The following is an 18906-nucleotide window of genomic DNA, read 5'->3' on the forward strand; positions in this document are numbered from 1 at the left end:
GTGTAGCTACCAGAAACTGTTCTACACAGTGTTCAGTTGAGTATCACTGGACTGAACACTCACTTCTGCTGAACCAGACAAATTCCACCTAATAGTATTTGGTTCTGATAGTTCCTTTCTAAAACCACTGGATGACATTCATGTCTGCTGGTGTAGGGAGTGTAAGTTCCATTTGACTAGACTCCAACAGGTCATTTGGCTAGATTCCCTTTGGCAAAGGTTCTTCCCCACTAATGAGTAGTGCTAGCGAAGTGGGGCATGCTGATTGAGACAACTAATCTGAGACTCTACGGTCTCCCCAAGAGAGACAGCAGGGAGAATGACTGTGGATGTAAACAAGAGAACTGGTCAAGGTGGGGGCAGAGGGGGGTTACTGTCGTCATCTTCCTAGCAACCTGCTTGACAACAAGTAGGTCACAGAGCCTGGCAGGGAGCTGGCACCTGAGTGAATACTTGCTGCTAGTGATGCTGATGAGGCATACTAGTTATGCATACTAGTTGTCTATATAAGTTGGGAAAGCACAATCAGTTTAAATCATCATGGCCATGGATGGTTTTATCTCTACAAATGTGTTAAATGGAGTTCATATAGAGGAAAATAATGGGTAAAGTAGACATAGCTATAAAGCATTACCATCAAGGTTAATACACCACAATAAAACAGATCACTAAAATAATAACGAAAATGAGTCAGACATACAGTACATATAATTTTATTTCCATCTCATAATTAAGTGAAAGCATGTCAAGAACACAACATGACTTATATAACAATAAATATGTAAATTTATATATATATATATATATACTGTATATATATATACCATATATTTACACTTGAAGAAACAGATTACGGTGAGTGCAATTTCTGGGGTACTGCAGACTGATATTGAACAAGGCATTTTAATCAGGGTGGTGCATATTACTCAAAGCCGTTTCATTTCTTGGTGTCTATCTGAATGCCATTAAGCGTTGATGCTGCCCGTCTCCCCTATTGTCACCATAGCAGCAAGAAGAAAAAAAATCGAAATAAATAAATAAGATAAGCTTTTTTGCCCATCGTGAGGGAGCTTGCAAAAATATATATATTGCACTGTGAATTAAATAAAAAGTACATTAGTATGTGGAAATAGCTTACTTGATATATCGAGGTCTAATGTATTTCTCCAAAGAGACTCCTTCAAAGGCCAAACAATTGCTTAATAGACTTGTGCTACTTAATGTTAGTTACAATAGTATATGTCTGCAGTACTGCAAAAGTTGTGCTAAAGCTTTGGGTAGTTGAGAGGAAAACATGGAAGTTAAAATGCAAAAAAATAAAATACACAAAGATGTCTAGAACAGAACAGATCTTTCTTTCATCCTCCTTCAACACATGCTCCAAACCTTTGCATATGATTTGTTAGCAGACTATCAATGATGAAGGTATAACAGCGCATTTTCCACTGGATAAGCCTTCCAGTTTACAGTTTCCTACTATTACATGTTAGGTTGTGAACCTGATTACCCCCACCCCCAAATAATTTCCTATTAAACATAAATGACAGGAAAGGCTCCTTAGTGCTACTGTAACTGTAAAAAAGGAACAAAAATATAACAAAAATGAGCACCTTTGGAGAACTTCTCTGAATACTGCAGTGTTTTGAGTTTACCTCACTGGCACTGCTCCTCTGCTATACTTTGCCACCACTCATCTATGATGGAATAGGGGTACCTACACTACGAGCAGTCAACAAAGGCCCTCACAATTATCCCACTCAGAACTGTCACGGAGTGTAAGTGATTCAGTCCAGTTCAAGTTTACATAAAGCATAGAACCAGTAGCAAAGTTCACACGTTGGTCCATGGTGTAGCAGCGTCAGACATGTTTCTGGACCACACTCCCATTAAGAGGCTACAGTGATTTTACAAGACCACACCTCCACCTTAAAATAGCAACCGCACCCCCCCACTATGAGGTTTTCATAAATGGGTGATGGGGGGGGGGGGGGGGGGGTGAGGTTCTCGTGGGATTGACAGCCATGATTTGTAGAAGAGTCTCCCAGAGGAGATGGCAAAGGATACCTCTGAGGTGTTTGTTTCTATGTACAAGTCTTTAGGTAGGCTTTGTATGTGCAGTGCCTGTGTTGGGTTTTAAGTTCCTGAGAGAAGTAGTGAGTTTTGCTGCTTGCAAATTAGGCTTCCTTGGTCACTCCCAGTTGTCCAATCACTGGCCTGATTTTCTGGGCGTGCCTACTACCCTTCTCTTTGCCTGGTAGAAATCTGGAATCAAACCAGAAGTAGAAGACATTCAATAACATGGACATAAATAGGTAATAACAGAATAAGCTCACTGAAGATGAGACAATAGAAGAAAGATCTTAAACAAAAACACTTCAAGAAATACTAGCACAAAGACAAAAAACACACACCTGTAATATTAGATTGTTTCCTCTTCAGTTTGTTGCTACTGGCATCGTTCTTCACTGGGGTTCTTTCCAGGATTTTCAGGTTGTTTGGGTGTCTCTCCGGTGTCCCAGGAACATTTTCCTTACTGCTCTGCGATGTGCTGCGCATGGTCTCTGCTGATGCCGACTCCATGGATACTCCGGCCTCCAAGGATGTGGATAATGCTGAGAAGTCGGTGACATTGCTGCGCTTAGAGGAGCGGTACACCAGGGGAACCTTCGCCCCAGAAACACCCTCCCACAGGAAGTCGGCGTTGTCCAGGGGCTCCTCGGTGAGGAAATTGAAGCCCCAGCGCCGTGATGCCTCCTCTAGGTCCTGCTTCAGCGCTGTGTGGTAGTCCTGCTGCAGCTGGTTACGGTCCACTGGCCCAAACAGGTTCCGTCTGGCTGACCCGTTTCCCAGAGACCTCAGAACACGCTTGTGGAAGGACATGGTTCTACACTGTGAAGAGAAGAGAGAATAAGTGTGATTAACAATATTCTACATACATAGTCATATGTTCCCTGGGACTACCGTTCCCTGGGACTACCTATTCAGAACCTCTCTTTAATTCTACATGACCCTTTGAAAACACTGTTTTATCAAGTCATCTAAACCTTTCACATAAAAAAACATCATGTTTAGAAAATCCAAACCATATCAATGACATGCCCTGAAAGATATACAGTTTAAAATGCTTTTTTTCCCATCTGAACTCACCATGATTGCACCTTGGCTGCTTCCTTGCTGGTTTGTTGAAACTGAACTCAACTCAGACAGCACAAGGCTTTTTAAACTCTGATCAGTCTACTGCTGACTCATGAAGGTCCAACCCTCTACAGGCAGGTCTTGTCCGGTACATGCCTGGGCAAAACTCCTAGCTACATGCACGGGCAAGTCTAACCAAACAGCGGTTGTAGCCAACTACAACCTCTAGGGGGTGATAGAAACACACTGTTGGGAGAAAATGGTACTACATATAGAGACTGTACCTCAACAGTTTTCTAACCATCTCAGAAAAATCCTGGGCCCTGCTAGGGATTCCTTCACTTAATTTCTCTCAAGTATGTGGTATTTCACAATATAGAACACAAGGTATTTCTTTGTAAATATACTTCCCTTTTCCAATTGCCAGAAGTTCTACTTCTCAAAAAATCCTGAAAAGGCTGTAGGCCTAATCATAATTTAAAATCTGTGCTGGATACATCTACAATCTTAATCTTTTTACAATTTCATCATGTAGCTGTATATATGTCATTTTAAGGCAAATCCTTGCCTATTCCTCTTTCAGCACTATTTCCTGGTTTCAAATCAATGGTCCAAATGGAAACCACCAGCTGGGTAACTTCAGGGAAATTACACACAGTGTGGGTCAGACAGGGGAAGTTGGAGGTGGGGACGGGGGCTTGAGAAGCCTCTCTCTACTCTTCCCTTGAGCAGTGTATTTTTCATTTTCAATACAAATTCAAAGTTCAATTTACCACCAGACAACTTCCTCCTCACAAAATTGTTCGAACTTCTGCTGTCTGAGTCATCAGAAATCCCCCAAGCAAATTACTTGGCTATGAATGGGTTTCATTGAACAGGTTCTCATGAAGTTGGGGTTTTTCGAGTAAACTGGGAGTGGCTCAATCTGATGTCATTTAGACATGTCTGAGAGACTGACGCCTTTGACTGCCTCTCATACCAAATTAAAATGAAAATGAAAATCTGTTAGACAAATCATGACAGATTTTAAAACACACAGCCTAAATAAATCCCATAATAGTAGGCCAATGATTAAATAGTCCTACGTGACACTATGCTAGACACTGTTACACAATGCTAGACACTGGGTTCTGTTAAGGTCAGTTCACATTTGTTTTTGTTTCCTAAACGACGCATACCAATATTAGGCTGATGATCCAAATGTGGAATATTTTTTTTTAATTTGGTTTAAAATTCAAAAAAGTTATCAATATGGCAATGGCGAGCATCGCAGTGACATCTCGTTACCAGTAAGGATCTTCAGGTTTCTGATAGAGGACTGAAAAAGATGACTGACGTCAAACAAGGTGGGGGGAAAAATCAAATGTCATGGCGGGAGAGGGAAGTACTGTCTGATTGGTGTAAGGAATATATGACACACCTCAGACCGCTGCCCACTATTTTACTCCACGTGAATCTGTAACTCGTGTGACTGGTAAAGTTCACTACGAGGTTGTCTCGAGTGTTTTTTTGCCCCTTGAAACGGCGATTGTACAAACCAGTCTATGGTACAAACACGGTAAGAGTCTCACGGTCAAAGTTCTAAAAAAACACAGACAATCCAACACAAGCCAAATTATCTAGGTCTACCTATTTTTAACTGGTAGATTTAAGCCTATATGTGTTAGTTCTTGTAAAGGCTAGTCCATGTATCCTACATAAAATAAGTAGGCCAGGTAAGTTTGTAACAATTTACAACCTAGTTTGAATGATATGCAACAGTGTAGCCTAATAACGTTATGTAGCCTAGCATAAATACAGCTATTTTCTATTACATGTCTAGAAGTATTTTAATTGATATGCTATCAAGAACTTGAAAAAGGCTGAAAAGACAAGACTTAAAGGAAAATAACATTCCACTTACAGATCAGTGTTATCCTCCAATAGATGACGATATTTCTTGTAGCCTAGGATAGCCTTTATGGCTTCACTTAGAGCTAATTAATCGAAACTGAATAAAAAACAGAGATTGAAAGTCCTATTGAAATATATCCACTCAAAACCCAAATTAGCCTACAAATGCAAAATCGTCAAGGGGTGTGCGAGACGAATTAGCTATCCTTTCAGCGGAGTCCAGGTATGTCGTGTTCACGATGCAGAGGGAAGAGACAGTTTTATGAACTTCGGTGGGCGTGGGTCTTCTCTCGTGGACGGGCGGAGCGAGACTGCCTGGGTCTTCTCTCGTGGACGGGCGGAGCAAAATTGCCAGGGTCTTCTCTCGTGGACGGGCGGAGCGAGATTGTCAGAACACGTGGATCACGGGTATCACGGACCACGGTAAACACTCGTGGACACGTGAATATAGCCTAGGCTACTCTCCCATTTTTCCGGATTGAGGAAATACCTCTGCAGTCCACTTAGGCTCCTTGTGGCTCCGTGTGGCATTCTTGTGTCCCACCCACGCACAGACAGCCAGATCTAGCCTATTTACAGAAACGTTTCCCTGCCATGAAGTCTAAATGGCTAGGCTAGCCTAACCCTCTGTGAGGATTAGTTGGCACAGCATAGGCTCCACTGCACAGTCTAACCTAATTTTCTAAACAAAATGTCTGTTCTATTCAGTCACAAATTGTGTTTGACCTCATTAACTAACCTGTTTGAGATTAGCCTAATCCTGATGCGGGTTTGACACGTTTTCATGAAGAAGACACAGTGGGCCTAAAATAAATAAATAAATTAATTAATTCAAATATAAACCATCTCACCATCTCAAAATAACAGCAGACTACAAAAAAGTCGATTTTGCTGGGACAACCCAGAGAGCACGTATCGAGATCCGCGCGAAAATTTGAGTATAGCTCCGCCCAGTCCACGTGTTGCTAAAGTCAGGTTTGTTTATGTATGTCAGCCAAAACTCTGTCAGCTCCTGCACCCGTTGAGCTTCGGCCTCTTTCTCTCTTGGCTGCAGTTCAAGTACCCACTGCATTGCATTGACAGTGGCACATGTCTTTCTAAAGAAGCTGTCGAGTAAACAGCATCCATAACGCAGGTTGAAGGACTATAATGACGGTATCAAAGTGGGATAACTCATTTGTGTGGTGTTGCAGGAGTTTAACACCTCCGTTCTGATCACTGAATGGCCTTTTTGTTCTTTGGCTATAAAGAAATGCAAATAAGATTCAAGAAGCTTATTGTCAATCCTACATTTCCATGTAGAAGCGAAATATAGTAGCCTAGGCTAGCCTACTTAGGTTGATTAAACAAAGAAAAATAAAGTTTGAAAAGATCAGTTGTTTAGGCTATTTTAGGTATTTTAAAAATGGTCTTGACAAATTGGTTAGCTACTGCCCCTTACAAAAATGACGAATTATTGGATTATAGTGATGTTTCAAGGTAATTGTTTCACCTTATAGTAGCCTAGCCTATCAAAGATGTTTTTGATCTTGAATGAATGAATTAAGGACTGGAAAAAATTATTGACGTCAAACAAGGAGGGGGGAAATATTCAAAGTCATGGCGGGAGAGTGAAGCAGCTTAGCCTACTGATTGGTGAAAGGAATATATGTCACACCTCAGACCGCTGCCCACTGTTTCACTCCACGTGAATCTGTAACTCGTGTGCCTGGTAAAGTGCACTGTCTTGACAGTGTGTTTTTGTTTTGCCCCTTGAAACGGCAACAGAGTTCTAAAAAAAAGAAAACAAATTTGGTGGTGGTGGTGTGTGTGTGTGTGAATCAGTGTTTGCACAAGTTACACTCTTTGCAACACTGCATTTCGGTCGTTGCTTTTACCTTAGCAATTTCCCTAACAATTTCACAGTGAGGCTATGCTATTCACGCTTGCAAGACTCGTGGCTGATGGCATTAGGTTTAAATTGAAAGTAAGTGGATGTGTTTATTTCATACACAATATGACAACCTGGGAAATGTCAGACTAACAGAAAAAGACAAAAATGTCTGACAAAATCCTATAGTAGGAGGCTGCTGGCTGTCAGGTATTTTGGGGTCTGTTCCCATGTTTGGATTAAATTGCCACAACACTCAAGAACAGATGGTGATTCCCATGCCTTATATTACATGACCAACTTGTCTGTTGGCTACCTCTGCACTTCATGAACGTCTCCTCTTTCTATGGGGCTGCAGTTCCTGCCTTCTATATCGGGATACTCCTCTCTTATGCAAACTCAACTGTTAACCCAGTCGTGTATGCCTGGAGGCAATTTGGAGAAGGTTTGTTGTATGCAAGGAGGTCCAACAAACTCCAAGAAGCAGCCAGACCACAGAAAATATCAACAGCATCAGCACCACCAGGAAAGAACAAAACAGTAGATCTGGGGACATTAAAGACTTTACAGATTGTTTTATGCCCTGTAATCCAGAGGGGGGGATACCCATAAACCTACTATCCGTTTGTTCCATATTTTGTAACCTTTAAATTCCAGACTTTTATGTATAATATAGTAAAATGTTCATCATAATGTGTAGTCTACCTCTAACTTGGGGGTGTGCATTCCTATTATTTTGGTGGCAGTGTTTGTTATCTGAATTCGTTTTTGACAGTGAGCATGTTAAAGAAACAGGTGGAGCAGTATAATAAAAATGGGTTGTACAATGCTTGTATACAGTAGGTGGAGGGCAACATGGACTCCTTTTGGTTGACGCACTGCTGACATATCGGTGGGTTTCTCCTACAGTCTCTCTTTCAAAAGGGAGTTCATCTGAAGGTGCATTCTTATTAGTATTTACCTGAAGTCGTGGCACGTGTACCAGAATGGGCAACCACGCTATCGAGATCCTATACACTCTGCAGTATTTGGTAGCTTTCTCTTTTTGCTTGCTGTGTAGCTGAAATTATACTTCCTTCCATGATTATGTCGATGCTCAGGGTGCGATTTGTTTCAAAACCAGAGGGGGGGATGATTTTGAATAAGTTTGAACCCCCCCCCCCCCCACACACACACACACACACACACACACCCCACCCCCCCAAAAAAAAAATGAACGAACGATTCATAGCCTAGTAGCCTAATGTCATGGCTAATAATATCATATATTATTTTTGCCACCTTTGTAACATTTTAGTTTTAGTTTACCGTGGTGTATTGACTAAACAGCGAGTGTGCTTGGTATGATGATCAGCTCCTCTAATGCAGGGTAGGACTACGTTTTGACAAGCATTCAAATTCACCTTGTTCTTGCCCCATCTGAAATGACTTCTCTACTTTTGCTGCCTCCATTCTTTCTGTATTTGTTGTGTAAAAAAACGTTGTATATGATGGCACTGAAGTCTTAAGTTAGTGAATTGGCTAACAGTGTTAGTTGGTAACCAAATAGCCTACACATTGCGCTACACGCTGCGTAGGCTACGTGCATTCTCTCTCCTGCTGATTTGCGTTCAATAGCCAAGTGCGTAATATTGCAAAAGTTGAAAAAATAAATGTGCTTATTGTAGCCTACAGAAAATCAATAGCCTATCATACTGTCAGTTAATTGCCTACAGTGCAGTGAAGAGTTTGGAGAGTAAAGTTATAGGGCAACTTGAAGTTTTATGAAAATAATTTACGAACCAGAACATAAAGACCATGAAGCTTGCATTTCTTGCAGCTGTTAAAACACCCGCTAGATAGTTTAAATACCCACCAACATTCGTTTTTGCAGTACAGATTATTTCTAAAAGTTATTTGTCTACTACTGGCTGATTTATCAAACGAGTGCTTCTCGTTCGTCCTCCGCAAACTTCAGGTGTTTCGGTAGAGAGCCATTGAATAAGCGATGCCAAGCAATTTCTGTAACACTTTTTGTGACATTCAGCAAATATCTCCTCATTTAATGTAAGTTCCTTCGGACAATAGGCCTACGTTCTACTCTACGTGCAGTTGTCCTCCATCTCAGTTGCATCAGTTTTCTAATTTTGAAGGTTCTAAAACATTATTATGCTTCACTGAATCCTTCTCGTTTTCTTTCATTTGTCCAGCTAACTTTTCTATTGAACCTAGCCATTTATGATGGATTACACACTCGACATTTTGAAATGTCCTGCACGATCAAGGCCAAATTAAGTTATCACGCAGCCACTGTGTCAGCAGCATCAGTGCTGACGGTGACGGTGCGTTTCTGATGTCAGATTATTATGTAGGCTAGCCTACTAGACTGTTCTCACGTTGCAGCGCTTTACTTATATGAAGTAGCATTAATCAATATGAGGGGCAGAGGGAGATAAATGTTGTCCCCCCCGACGATAAAAATAATTTAGCAGAGGTAGGGATAGGAAAACCAGAGGTGGGGAAATCCTCACCATCCCCCCCTACAAATCGCACCCTGTCGATGCTGTATGTGTTCCATAAAAAGCTAACCACTCATGACTGGAAAGAAGTAGTACTTGAGAATAATACAGAGTGTATGAATAAGTAGGGTGGATTAAGGTATATTGGGACATTTTTTGTATTTTTATCTTCTGAGCTTAATATTGTCATCAAGTTACAAACATAACCCAATAAATGACACATTTCTGAATTCCTCAAGGTGTCTACATCATCTTAGTGAAAAAAATAAGTCTTCATGATATTTTATTAATGCATGGCTCACTATTTTAGTTCAGTTGTCACAAAACTATTTTTAAGCGACATGTTTGGTAATTTGGGACAGTATGTTTGGTATTTGGGACACCGACTTGTGGGTGTAAATGAATGTATTGAACTATAATTAAACATGTTAAATAATGTTTTAATGGATTTGTTATCCATAAATATATCTTTAGGTTATGCATTATGTGTAATCTTCTGATTTGGTTAGATTATACATATTATTACGTCCAGAAACATCCGATTTAGACTATTGACTAAGAGAAATTAGGCCTTCAGCAGGAATCCAACAAGTTTTTTGAAAAAACAATAACATTTTATTTATATTTTGTAGAATTAAATGTTTTCATATATTCAACAAGTCATGTAACAATAATACACAATCAACAGCACACAAATGCATCAATAGGCTACTGGTGACACCACCCGCGAGGACACAAAATGATCCTGTAAACCAGTTTCATCGCAGTTCCACACATGAGACGGAACATCTTGAAGGCCAAGGTCGGTGATGATGTCCTCATAGGTCTTAAACCATTGGCTGACGACTACGGGGTTGAAACAAGCAGCCCGAGCTGCAGAAAGGGCCTCTGGCTTCCTCAGACCAAGACGGCAATGTCTCTTCATGAAGGCCTTAAACCAATAGTGGCCTGTCTGACCTTTGCCCTCAGAAAAACCTTTCAATCCATTTGCCTGTGCAAACTGAAAAGCAAGCTTCTGGATTTCCGGCTTCCTCATTGGAAAACCTCATCTTGCTAGGTTTTCGATTATCTCTGCTAATTTAGCCTCATCCTGCTCTGACAGAACTGGCTTTCGTCCTTCTACATGCTTATGTCCTTTGAGCACACCTTTACCCGTCTTTGGAGGGTGGATTTTGGGACATTCCAGGCCCTGGCAAGATAACGGAGCTGAGGTCTGTTGCCTGCCCTTTCCAGTTCCCTGTACTCCTGCAATGCTCCCTTCATTCTGCTCTCCTTCTACATGTTGTACTTTCCCTTTAATTTTCCCTGTTTGTTCACTCTCCCTTGCACCTCACTCTCCCTTGGTCGGTCTGTCTTTTTCCTGGGTGCCATTCTATTCTGTAAAATGAATTAGTTTCATAGATGAGAACAAACTCATAGATTAGGCAAAGTGCAGAAGAGTCCACACCAAATACATTAACGCTAGGCTAGGTTTACTAGGCTACTAGGCTAGTTTACTAGGCTAGGTTGCTTCAAAGATCAATGAATATGTCTCATCACTACCACACAAGGTCTAAATATGCTTTTACTTCATTGTTTTAACAACATAGCCTTTATTATTACTAATTTGTCAGGATATTATTGACATAAAATGATCTGACCCAAATTACAAGGCCCACTACACGCAGCTCTGACTGTTAACAACCCTAGCCTCTAATTTCATCTGCTAAAAGTTGTCTAAGATACATCACTGAGGTTTTGTGTTGTTATAAATGTGACTTTTTCACTTTTAATCAGGTTATTTATGACTAAACTATTGACACATTTCATTGTATACCCAAAAAAGGTTGTCCCAAATTACCTGAAACATGCTGTCCCAATTTACCACACCATGTTTGGTAATTTGGGACAACAAGAAAATGCTCAAATTAAATTAATATAAACATAATTTCAAAACAATGATTGTTTATTTTAGTGCAATACATGTCATTTTTCTTACCTCTTGATTTTAGGGGTCAACTTCCTGTTTGATGCTGACCACACCCCGCTGTCAGATGTCACCTACATTATGTCATGTGACTTTAATTATATGCTTCCTAAGCAATGTATTACCACCCCTAACTTTACCATAGCCCTTTCAAGGCAGAATTAAAATGCTTTTTCCTTATGCTGTCCCAAATTACCTGATGTCCCAAATGATCCCATCACAAATATGAAAATGATTGTTCAGCAACATTTCAATGACTTGTTTTGTTTCTTAATCACCCTAACAAAGATTACACAACATAATGTTATGCCAATATTTCACTTACCCATTCGCTTAGAAAAAGAATAAAGGTATTCGAATTTAGGCCTATATGTTGGACGGTCCTTTGTCTAAAATTGTAGGAAAACAGATTTTCAGTAGGCCTATAATTTATACTGTATATTTCGGTCCACCTATAAGTTATTTCTGTTTCCAGAGAAGGTTTTCTACTATGGGCATAGCACTAAATTCATAAATGTGGAACATGATATTTTGATGTGTTGCTTATGTTGTTAAGCAGGTTATTTTATGGTGTAAGTTCATGAGTAGAACAATACATTTACTGAATGTATCACTCATAAGGCTGTTTTACCCTCCTTTTTTGTTCCGGATCAAAGTTGATATACAATTTCTCTTTCACTTTTGTTCTCTTGAAAATATTAATGTAATCTGATTTTCATGAGGCTCCATAGCTTTGTGTGTATCTCGGACGAGTTCCAACACTGTAAGACATCATGTCTCACCCCCGTCCCTAAGAAGCCACACCCAAGTGAGCTTAATGACTACAGGCCTGTCGCTCTAACATCACACGTGATCAAGACAATGCGACTGGTCTTGTGTATACTCAGACCCCAGGTACGCCATGCACTACACCCGCTACAGTTTGCATACCAGGAGAAAGTGGGCGTGGACGATGCCATCACTTATCTCCTGCACAGGACACATTCTCACCTAGACAAGGGGAAAAGTGCTGTGAGAATCATGTTCTTTGATTTCTCAAGTGCTTTTAACACCATCCAACCCCTCAGACTGGGAGACAAGCTCTTGCAGATGGGTGTGGACGCTCACCTGGTATCCTGGATTACAGATTACCTGACCGAGCGGCCACAGTTCGTCAAATTGAAGAACTGTCTCTGACACTGATCAGCAGCACCAGAGCTCCACAGGGAACTGTGCTCTCTCCAGTCCTATTTACCCATCTGACTTCTGCTACAATACTGAGTCATGCCACATGCAGAAGTTCTCTGACTAAACTGCAATTTTGGGGTGTATCAGGTACGAGGAGGAGGAGTAGGGCAAGAGGAGTACAGGGGCCTGGTCGAGGACTTATGTGCAATAGTGCAAACTCAACCACCTTCAATTCAACACTTCGAAGACCAAGGAGATGGTGGTGGATTTCCGCAGGTCTAAGCCCGCCCTGCTACCAGTCTCCATTGATGGGGTCAATGTGGAGGTGGTAAACAACAAGTATCTGAACAACAAACAAACAAGTAGCTCGCACACGGACAATAAACTGGACTGGTCAGCCAATACTGAAACACTCTACAAGAAAGGGCAGATCAGGCTGTACTTCCTGAGGAGGTTGCGGTCCTTCAATGTCTGCAGTAAGCTCCTCAGGATGTTTTACCAGTCTGAGGTTGCCAGCGTCTTCTATGCTGTGGTATGCTGGGGAGGAAGAACAAAGAAGAAGGATGCTAGGCGACTAGACAGGCTGGTAAGGAAAGCTGGCTCTGTCGTGGGAGCCGAACTGGAGTGCATCACTTCAATATCAGACAAAAGGGCCCTGAATAAACTGACATTCATTGTCCAACATCTTGGACAATGAATGTCATCCACTCCACAGCACTGTTACAAAGCAGAAGAGTTTGATCAGCTGGAGACTTCGCTCACTGTCATTTGTCCCCAGGGCCATTGAACTGTTCATGCTTCACAGGTAGAGGAGAGATAGACTTCTCTGAGTCTGTCTACCTCTCCACCTTCTCCATGTTTGTGTACGGACTGTCCACTAGCCTACTGTTTTACTGCTACACTGTTTACATGCTATATTATGCATACCCACTCCCTCCCTCCCTCCCACTGCCTGGATTGTGGCCGTACTTATGGCTGTAACCCTACTTCAACCTATTCTTGCACTGATATCGTTTTTATATTACTTTGTCTACATTATTCTCTTATATGTCCATATTTATTTTATGCTGGTCTCTATACATCATCATGACACTCACTGTCATAGAGCACCTTACCATGCATACGGAATTACAGGCTCAGTCCCTGCCCTGTCACTGCAAGCGCCTCATGCTTGATCATCCTTAAACACACTGTGGATATTTGCACGTACACAAAACCTTTTCACATGAAACTTTCATGTGCGCACGTGAAACTAAACTTTAGATTTTATTTTGCTCATGTCCCCTTAGGGGCTCCGTAAATGTGCAGTGAAAATAGATTTTTTTATATTTATATACTTATTTTACTTCTGTTGTAAGTGCATGTTGTGTATGTCTGTATGCTACTGAGACCTTGAATTTCCTCTTGGGGGTCAATAAAATATCTATCTATCTATCTATCTATCTGAACCCACAAAATCATTTTGATCATTTGCATAACATTTTGGGTGTTTTATTTAACTTGTGTGTGTTCCTGGTGAGACCAATAAGTGTATAAACCTAGTGTACAAGTATGTACAAGTGTACCTATTGATGAGATGGACAATATGTCCTTATCCTTTTTTAGCCATATTTATTATGTATTTATTATGTGCATTTTGTGTATTCAGTGTATATGTTCTGTTCTTGTAATGCTGTTGCACCAATGTGCTGTAATTTCATTGTACATTCAATACGATGACAATAAAGTTCATTCATTCATTCATGTACTTGTGCACATTCACACACAAACATACCCTCACTCCCCCTCTTAGCTTCTATGCCAGCCCCCACAGGGACCTTTCCCCAATAGAGCACCCCCCCCCCCACCACCACCACCACCACTATGAGCTCAAGGCAATAAGGCCTTGAAAGTTCAAAACTTGTTGTAATACTCCAAAAAGAGAAGTTAAAGCATCATGACGACTGGAGAAATCAGCTTATGTGGTGTCTACCCTGTTAGATAAGATAAGATAAGATCCTCTCTGTGCATGTGATGTAGCTTATTGCTTATGTGCCATATTGCTGAACTACATGAAAGTCTGTACAAGAATGGCCAAAAGTAAACGTGTGTCAATGTGTACATTATATTAAGATGATAACCGTATAGCCCGTCTGATTATATTGTGGTAAGTCTGCTATCATATATACACAGTACATTCGTAGTAAAAGAGAATGTCCAAATATATTACTAAAGGGTCAAACACCACATTTAAAACTTAAGTTTCAACACCTTCAAACATATTTAATGTTGTTTGCTTTGTTGTCTTTTACTGAAACAGCACCTGGATAAAATAGATAAAATGGTATGCAAAATTGATGGTAATATGTCAGGGGCAGTGCATTTTGGAGCAACTATTCAGTTCAGTGTTAAGTTAAGCTATCTCTCATGAATAAAGACTGCAATGAGCATGGAATAATTATTCATTCCAAACTGCTCTTTCTCTGATACGAAAAGATGGGAAACAGATTCAGTGAAGGGCTTTGGAGTGTATTGTCATCAATGCAAGACAACTAATTTTGTGTTCGTTCATTGATCATTGATGTGTTCATGTTTCAGATTTCAGCAAACTGATCCTTTCAGTCCCCTACTTCATCATCCATGAATGGTGTTGTGCAATGCCCACTTGTGAACAAATATCTTCACATGTTTATTGTCAGTATGTTATTCATGATTCAACCATGCTTCTATCAGAATTGTACTGAAAATGTATCATAGATTTATAGATTGTAGTACAATTACCAGAGGTATGGAAAGGCACAGTTAGTCAAAATATAATGGTAAAAAGGCTGAGGATTTAGCCACAATGGCTCTACCCATAGCAATGCAGAGCCTCAGCTGGCCGGCAGTCTATCTTCGAAATGCTTTCAAAAACGTTTAATGTCCTAGATGGTATAAACTGTGTGTTAAAACTCAGGACATTCATAACATGTGTTTACTCCTTTCCTGCACTCATGTGCCTAAATTAGTCAATCAAGGTGCAAGCAGTGTCTAAGGTCAAGAATAAAATGTAATCCCTCATTGATTTAAAAGACCATCTTCTTCGCTAAGTGGATTAAGTTAGGTGATAAATGGCCTGCTTGTGACCATTACACTGCTGCATAATGTCCACAACTGCATAGCCCACAAAGTAGGCTAGGCTATGAAGAGGCCAGTTTTTGGGTAGATATCACTTAGCGGTAGCACTTTACAGCGGTAGATACTTTACAGTATACAGGCTAGCGCTTCGGACTTGTAACCGGTTGTCAGTTCGAAACCCCGACCAGTAGGCACGGCTGAAGTGCCCTTGTTGAAATACTTCCTTACTTGCGCTAAGTCATGGTCAGACTTCATTGAGAGAAAGCAATGATGATCAGGAAAAGTGTTGAGTGGAGTTTAAAGGAGAAGAGGCACTGCAGCTCCTCTAATGTCCTGTACAAGTTCTCTAAGCCGTAATAAATTAACTTCTTTCCACTTCTCACAGCTGTCTTTCACTTGCAAGCCGGTGACTCACTAATTAGCCTATAGCTGTTTCCTTGCATTGTGTCTCTCTTGAAAGTTGCTTTGAATAAAAGTGTCAACAAAATGAAAGTTCATGTTAAGCATAGAAACAAATGAGTTACAACTGAGAAACATAAATATCCCTTCAGACTTCCAAAATATATGCCTTTATTATGTTAATGCAAGTGTTATACAAACCCAGAGTGTGATTGCAGAACGAGTCGAGAAGACCTTAGTTGATGACGCACACCTCATAAAAACGAGCTATTTGATTGGTTGAGTTTATCATTAACACTAATGCACTGTATATGCTAAATCTCCTGAGTAATTTAAATTAATGTTCTCCTTGAAAGCTGTCTGTTGTCTAATTCTTCACATTTTGTATTGTATGATGTTTGACTTTGTCAAGAGCTCTTGGAATGGGATCAGTCAATTAAAGTCAGTCAATTAAACAATTATCTTTTTAGAACTGTTTTGCATATACCCTACCAACAACAATAATAACTTAAATACTTGACCTATGTATTATATAGGCCTAGTGTGAATATTTATTTATTTATTTATCAAGATTGACAGCACTCAACCCAGTTCTGTGCCCCGTGGACAGGTCATAGAAGGGCAGCCCTTTAAAGTTACTGAAAGTAAGCAGCCAAATTCCAAAAAGAATCTGTAGGAATAGCCTACAGACCCACCTATGAATAAACAGGGTGTGTTCAGGGGGAACGCTGTGGACTTATCAGTGGCCAGGCTCCCACAGAACAAAAGCAAACTGTTCCCAAACTCACCTAAGATTTTCTTTTTGAAGTCTTATTCACTTTCTAGTCCAGAATGGTCTGCAACCATCGTTTAATCTCAAGACAATATGTACGGGGTTGAGTTGTAAAAGAAGTAGCCTGAAAAGAACGTCAAATGGAGGGAAGGGACATTCTTCTGATAGTAAATGTGTGTTCAAACAAACTTGTAGGCCAAGGTTGTGGATCTCAGTTAAGAAATAACATGTGTCAGACTAGACTACTACTCAGACCATCAGTTGATTTTCTTTCTTTTTAAAAAAAAAATGAATAATCTGGAATAATCTGCATAGGCTATCTTCATAATGCAACGCCCTTTCCCCTCCATGACTTTAAATCAATAGTTTTAACAAGACATATCAAAACATGTCACCAGTTACCAAAACACATGAAACAGACTCTGATCAATTAGCCTCATGCATGTTTCACTTCCAACAAAATCATCAGATGGAGCGTCTAATTGGTCTGCGCTGGTGAAGGGAGAGAAAAACCGGGCATATTTGGCCATAGGAATTAGCCTACAAGCAAACAACCTTTAACAGACATGCAGTCGGTCCTGACGCTGTCACTGTCTCGAGACTGTTACATAACTTCGTGGAATTACAACTTTTCGAGTGGATCGTTGTGGGAAAATAGGGGCGGGACCCTTTGCTGTGGAGCCTGTGAGTCATATGGACTTGACGCAAGGCAGCGTTGAGTAATTCGACGTAAAAGCGCGCGCGTTTTTGACTCGGAGATTGGTTTGAAAGTGCAGAGCGTGCCGGTTCACGTGGACTGGCTGCGTGTAGTGGGAGCTGTGGGTGGGACTGAAAACACGCAATTGGACAATGCGGGGAAGCTGGCGATCCAGAGGTGGGGTTCAAGGACTGACAGTGCCTGGGGCAGGAATTACACAGATACCATTCATGGCAGAAAGCGTGCCTTTTGTTGCCCTGTTTAGAAAGTTTTTTTAGGGGTTTATGCAGGCTTACAATGATCTTCAGATAGCCTATACGCTATCATAGGCTAAAACTGTGAATTTAAAAAGACTACCCTTGTTTACAACAGAGACATTACAATAGGGTTAGCCTAATAGAAATTATAACTAAATAATTCAGTTAGGCCTAGTTGAATATAGACCTATAGGCTAACTCATGTTTTTGTGAATATTCATGAGGCTATTGGTTGTGTAGTCAAAGTCAAAAATCATTCATTCTAGTCTAACTTTGCATTTTTTGGAAACTGTTAAGGTTTTACAAACTTTTAAGGTTTTACAAACTCCAATTCACACATCTTCATGAAACCCAAAAAATGGGAAACAAAACAAGTATTCGCTTGCAGTGGCTATATCCTACATGCAAGTGGGCAACACACAGTATGGTGAAAGGATAGTGACTTGAATTAGGTATCATCCACATGCATGTTGTAAGTGTAAACCAAACTGAAACTCATAAGACAGTTTCTTATGAGTTTTTATTTAGTTATTCGTAATTCATTCGTTTTATGAAACAACCATTGATTGAATAATAAACTCTGATGGGAAGCTGATTTTCAGAACCATTATGTCATGCCTTTTAGACTGTGACTGACTGAGTAGTTCCTTGCTGAAAGGGTTAACTTCCCACTCCACTCTGTTCCCGTGGTTTCATAACAGGCAGACAACTCTGCCCTTGCTCAGAAAAATGGAGGGGATTTTGTGAGGATGAAAACCACTGCCTTTTGAGTTGTTTAGTTATGCAACTGTTTTTCTTGTGGCCAAACATTTGATTAACTTCTGAAGTGTCATTATTAAGGACATAAAGTGAGCATACCCCAACTCTAAGCCTTAACTTCACATTCACATATACAGTAGACTGCTGAAGGTTTGGAAATGCAGTTCCCATCACACAAAGTTCCAGCATAGTATGGCCATATCTATATCTGCATATCTCTTTACATGATCCTAATCCATAATATACATATTGAACATCTGTCCTAGTTCCAATGGTTAATCTTGCCACATATATGATTTCTGAATTCATGCCAGCCTCCTTTATGACAGATAGTGAAGCTCACCCAACATGAGTGCTGTGCCTGTCTTTGCTTTAGGCATTATGTCATTTGTTCAGA

At 40.4% G+C, this 18906-nt stretch overlaps 1 protein-coding gene across 2 annotated transcripts; it reads right to left on the minus strand.

Moving 5' to 3' along the window:
* Positions 1-830: 830 nt before the first annotated feature.
* Positions 831-5280, minus strand: cdkn1a (cyclin dependent kinase inhibitor 1A). Of its 2 annotated transcripts, none has more exons than XM_076267460.1 (3): positions 5039-5280; positions 2412-2889; positions 831-2262 (listed from the first exon to the last, which is right to left on the minus strand). In XM_076267460.1, the coding sequence occupies exons 2-3, from the start codon at positions 2878-2880 to the stop codon at positions 2207-2209; spliced, it is 525 nt and encodes a 174-aa protein (XP_076123575.1). In that variant the 5' UTR covers positions 2881-2889; positions 5039-5280; the 3' UTR covers positions 831-2206. The 2 variants fall into 2 exon arrangements, with proteins under 2 accessions (XP_076123575.1, XP_076123573.1); XM_076267458.1 differs by lacking the exon at positions 5039-5280 and adding an exon at positions 3148-3441.
* Positions 5281-18906: the final 13626 nt, after the last annotated feature.

Source organism: Alosa pseudoharengus, unplaced genomic scaffold, assembly GCF_046254945.1.
Source record: "Alosa pseudoharengus isolate Yale_2024_CS ecotype anadromous, Long Island Sound unplaced genomic scaffold, YU_APseudo_1.1 YU_APseudo_1.1_scf_5, whole genome shotgun sequence".
Lineage (NCBI taxonomy): Eukaryota > Metazoa > Chordata > Actinopteri > Clupeiformes > Clupeidae > Alosa > Alosa pseudoharengus.

Bases quoted from the DNA above. Each gene is read 5' to 3' on its own strand.
- cdkn1a (XM_076267458.1), bottom strand. The intron at 2,263-2,411 runs GTGTGTGTTTTT...GTTTGATTCCAG, and splicing joins GAAACAATCTAATATTACAG to ATTTCTACCAGGCAAAGAGA.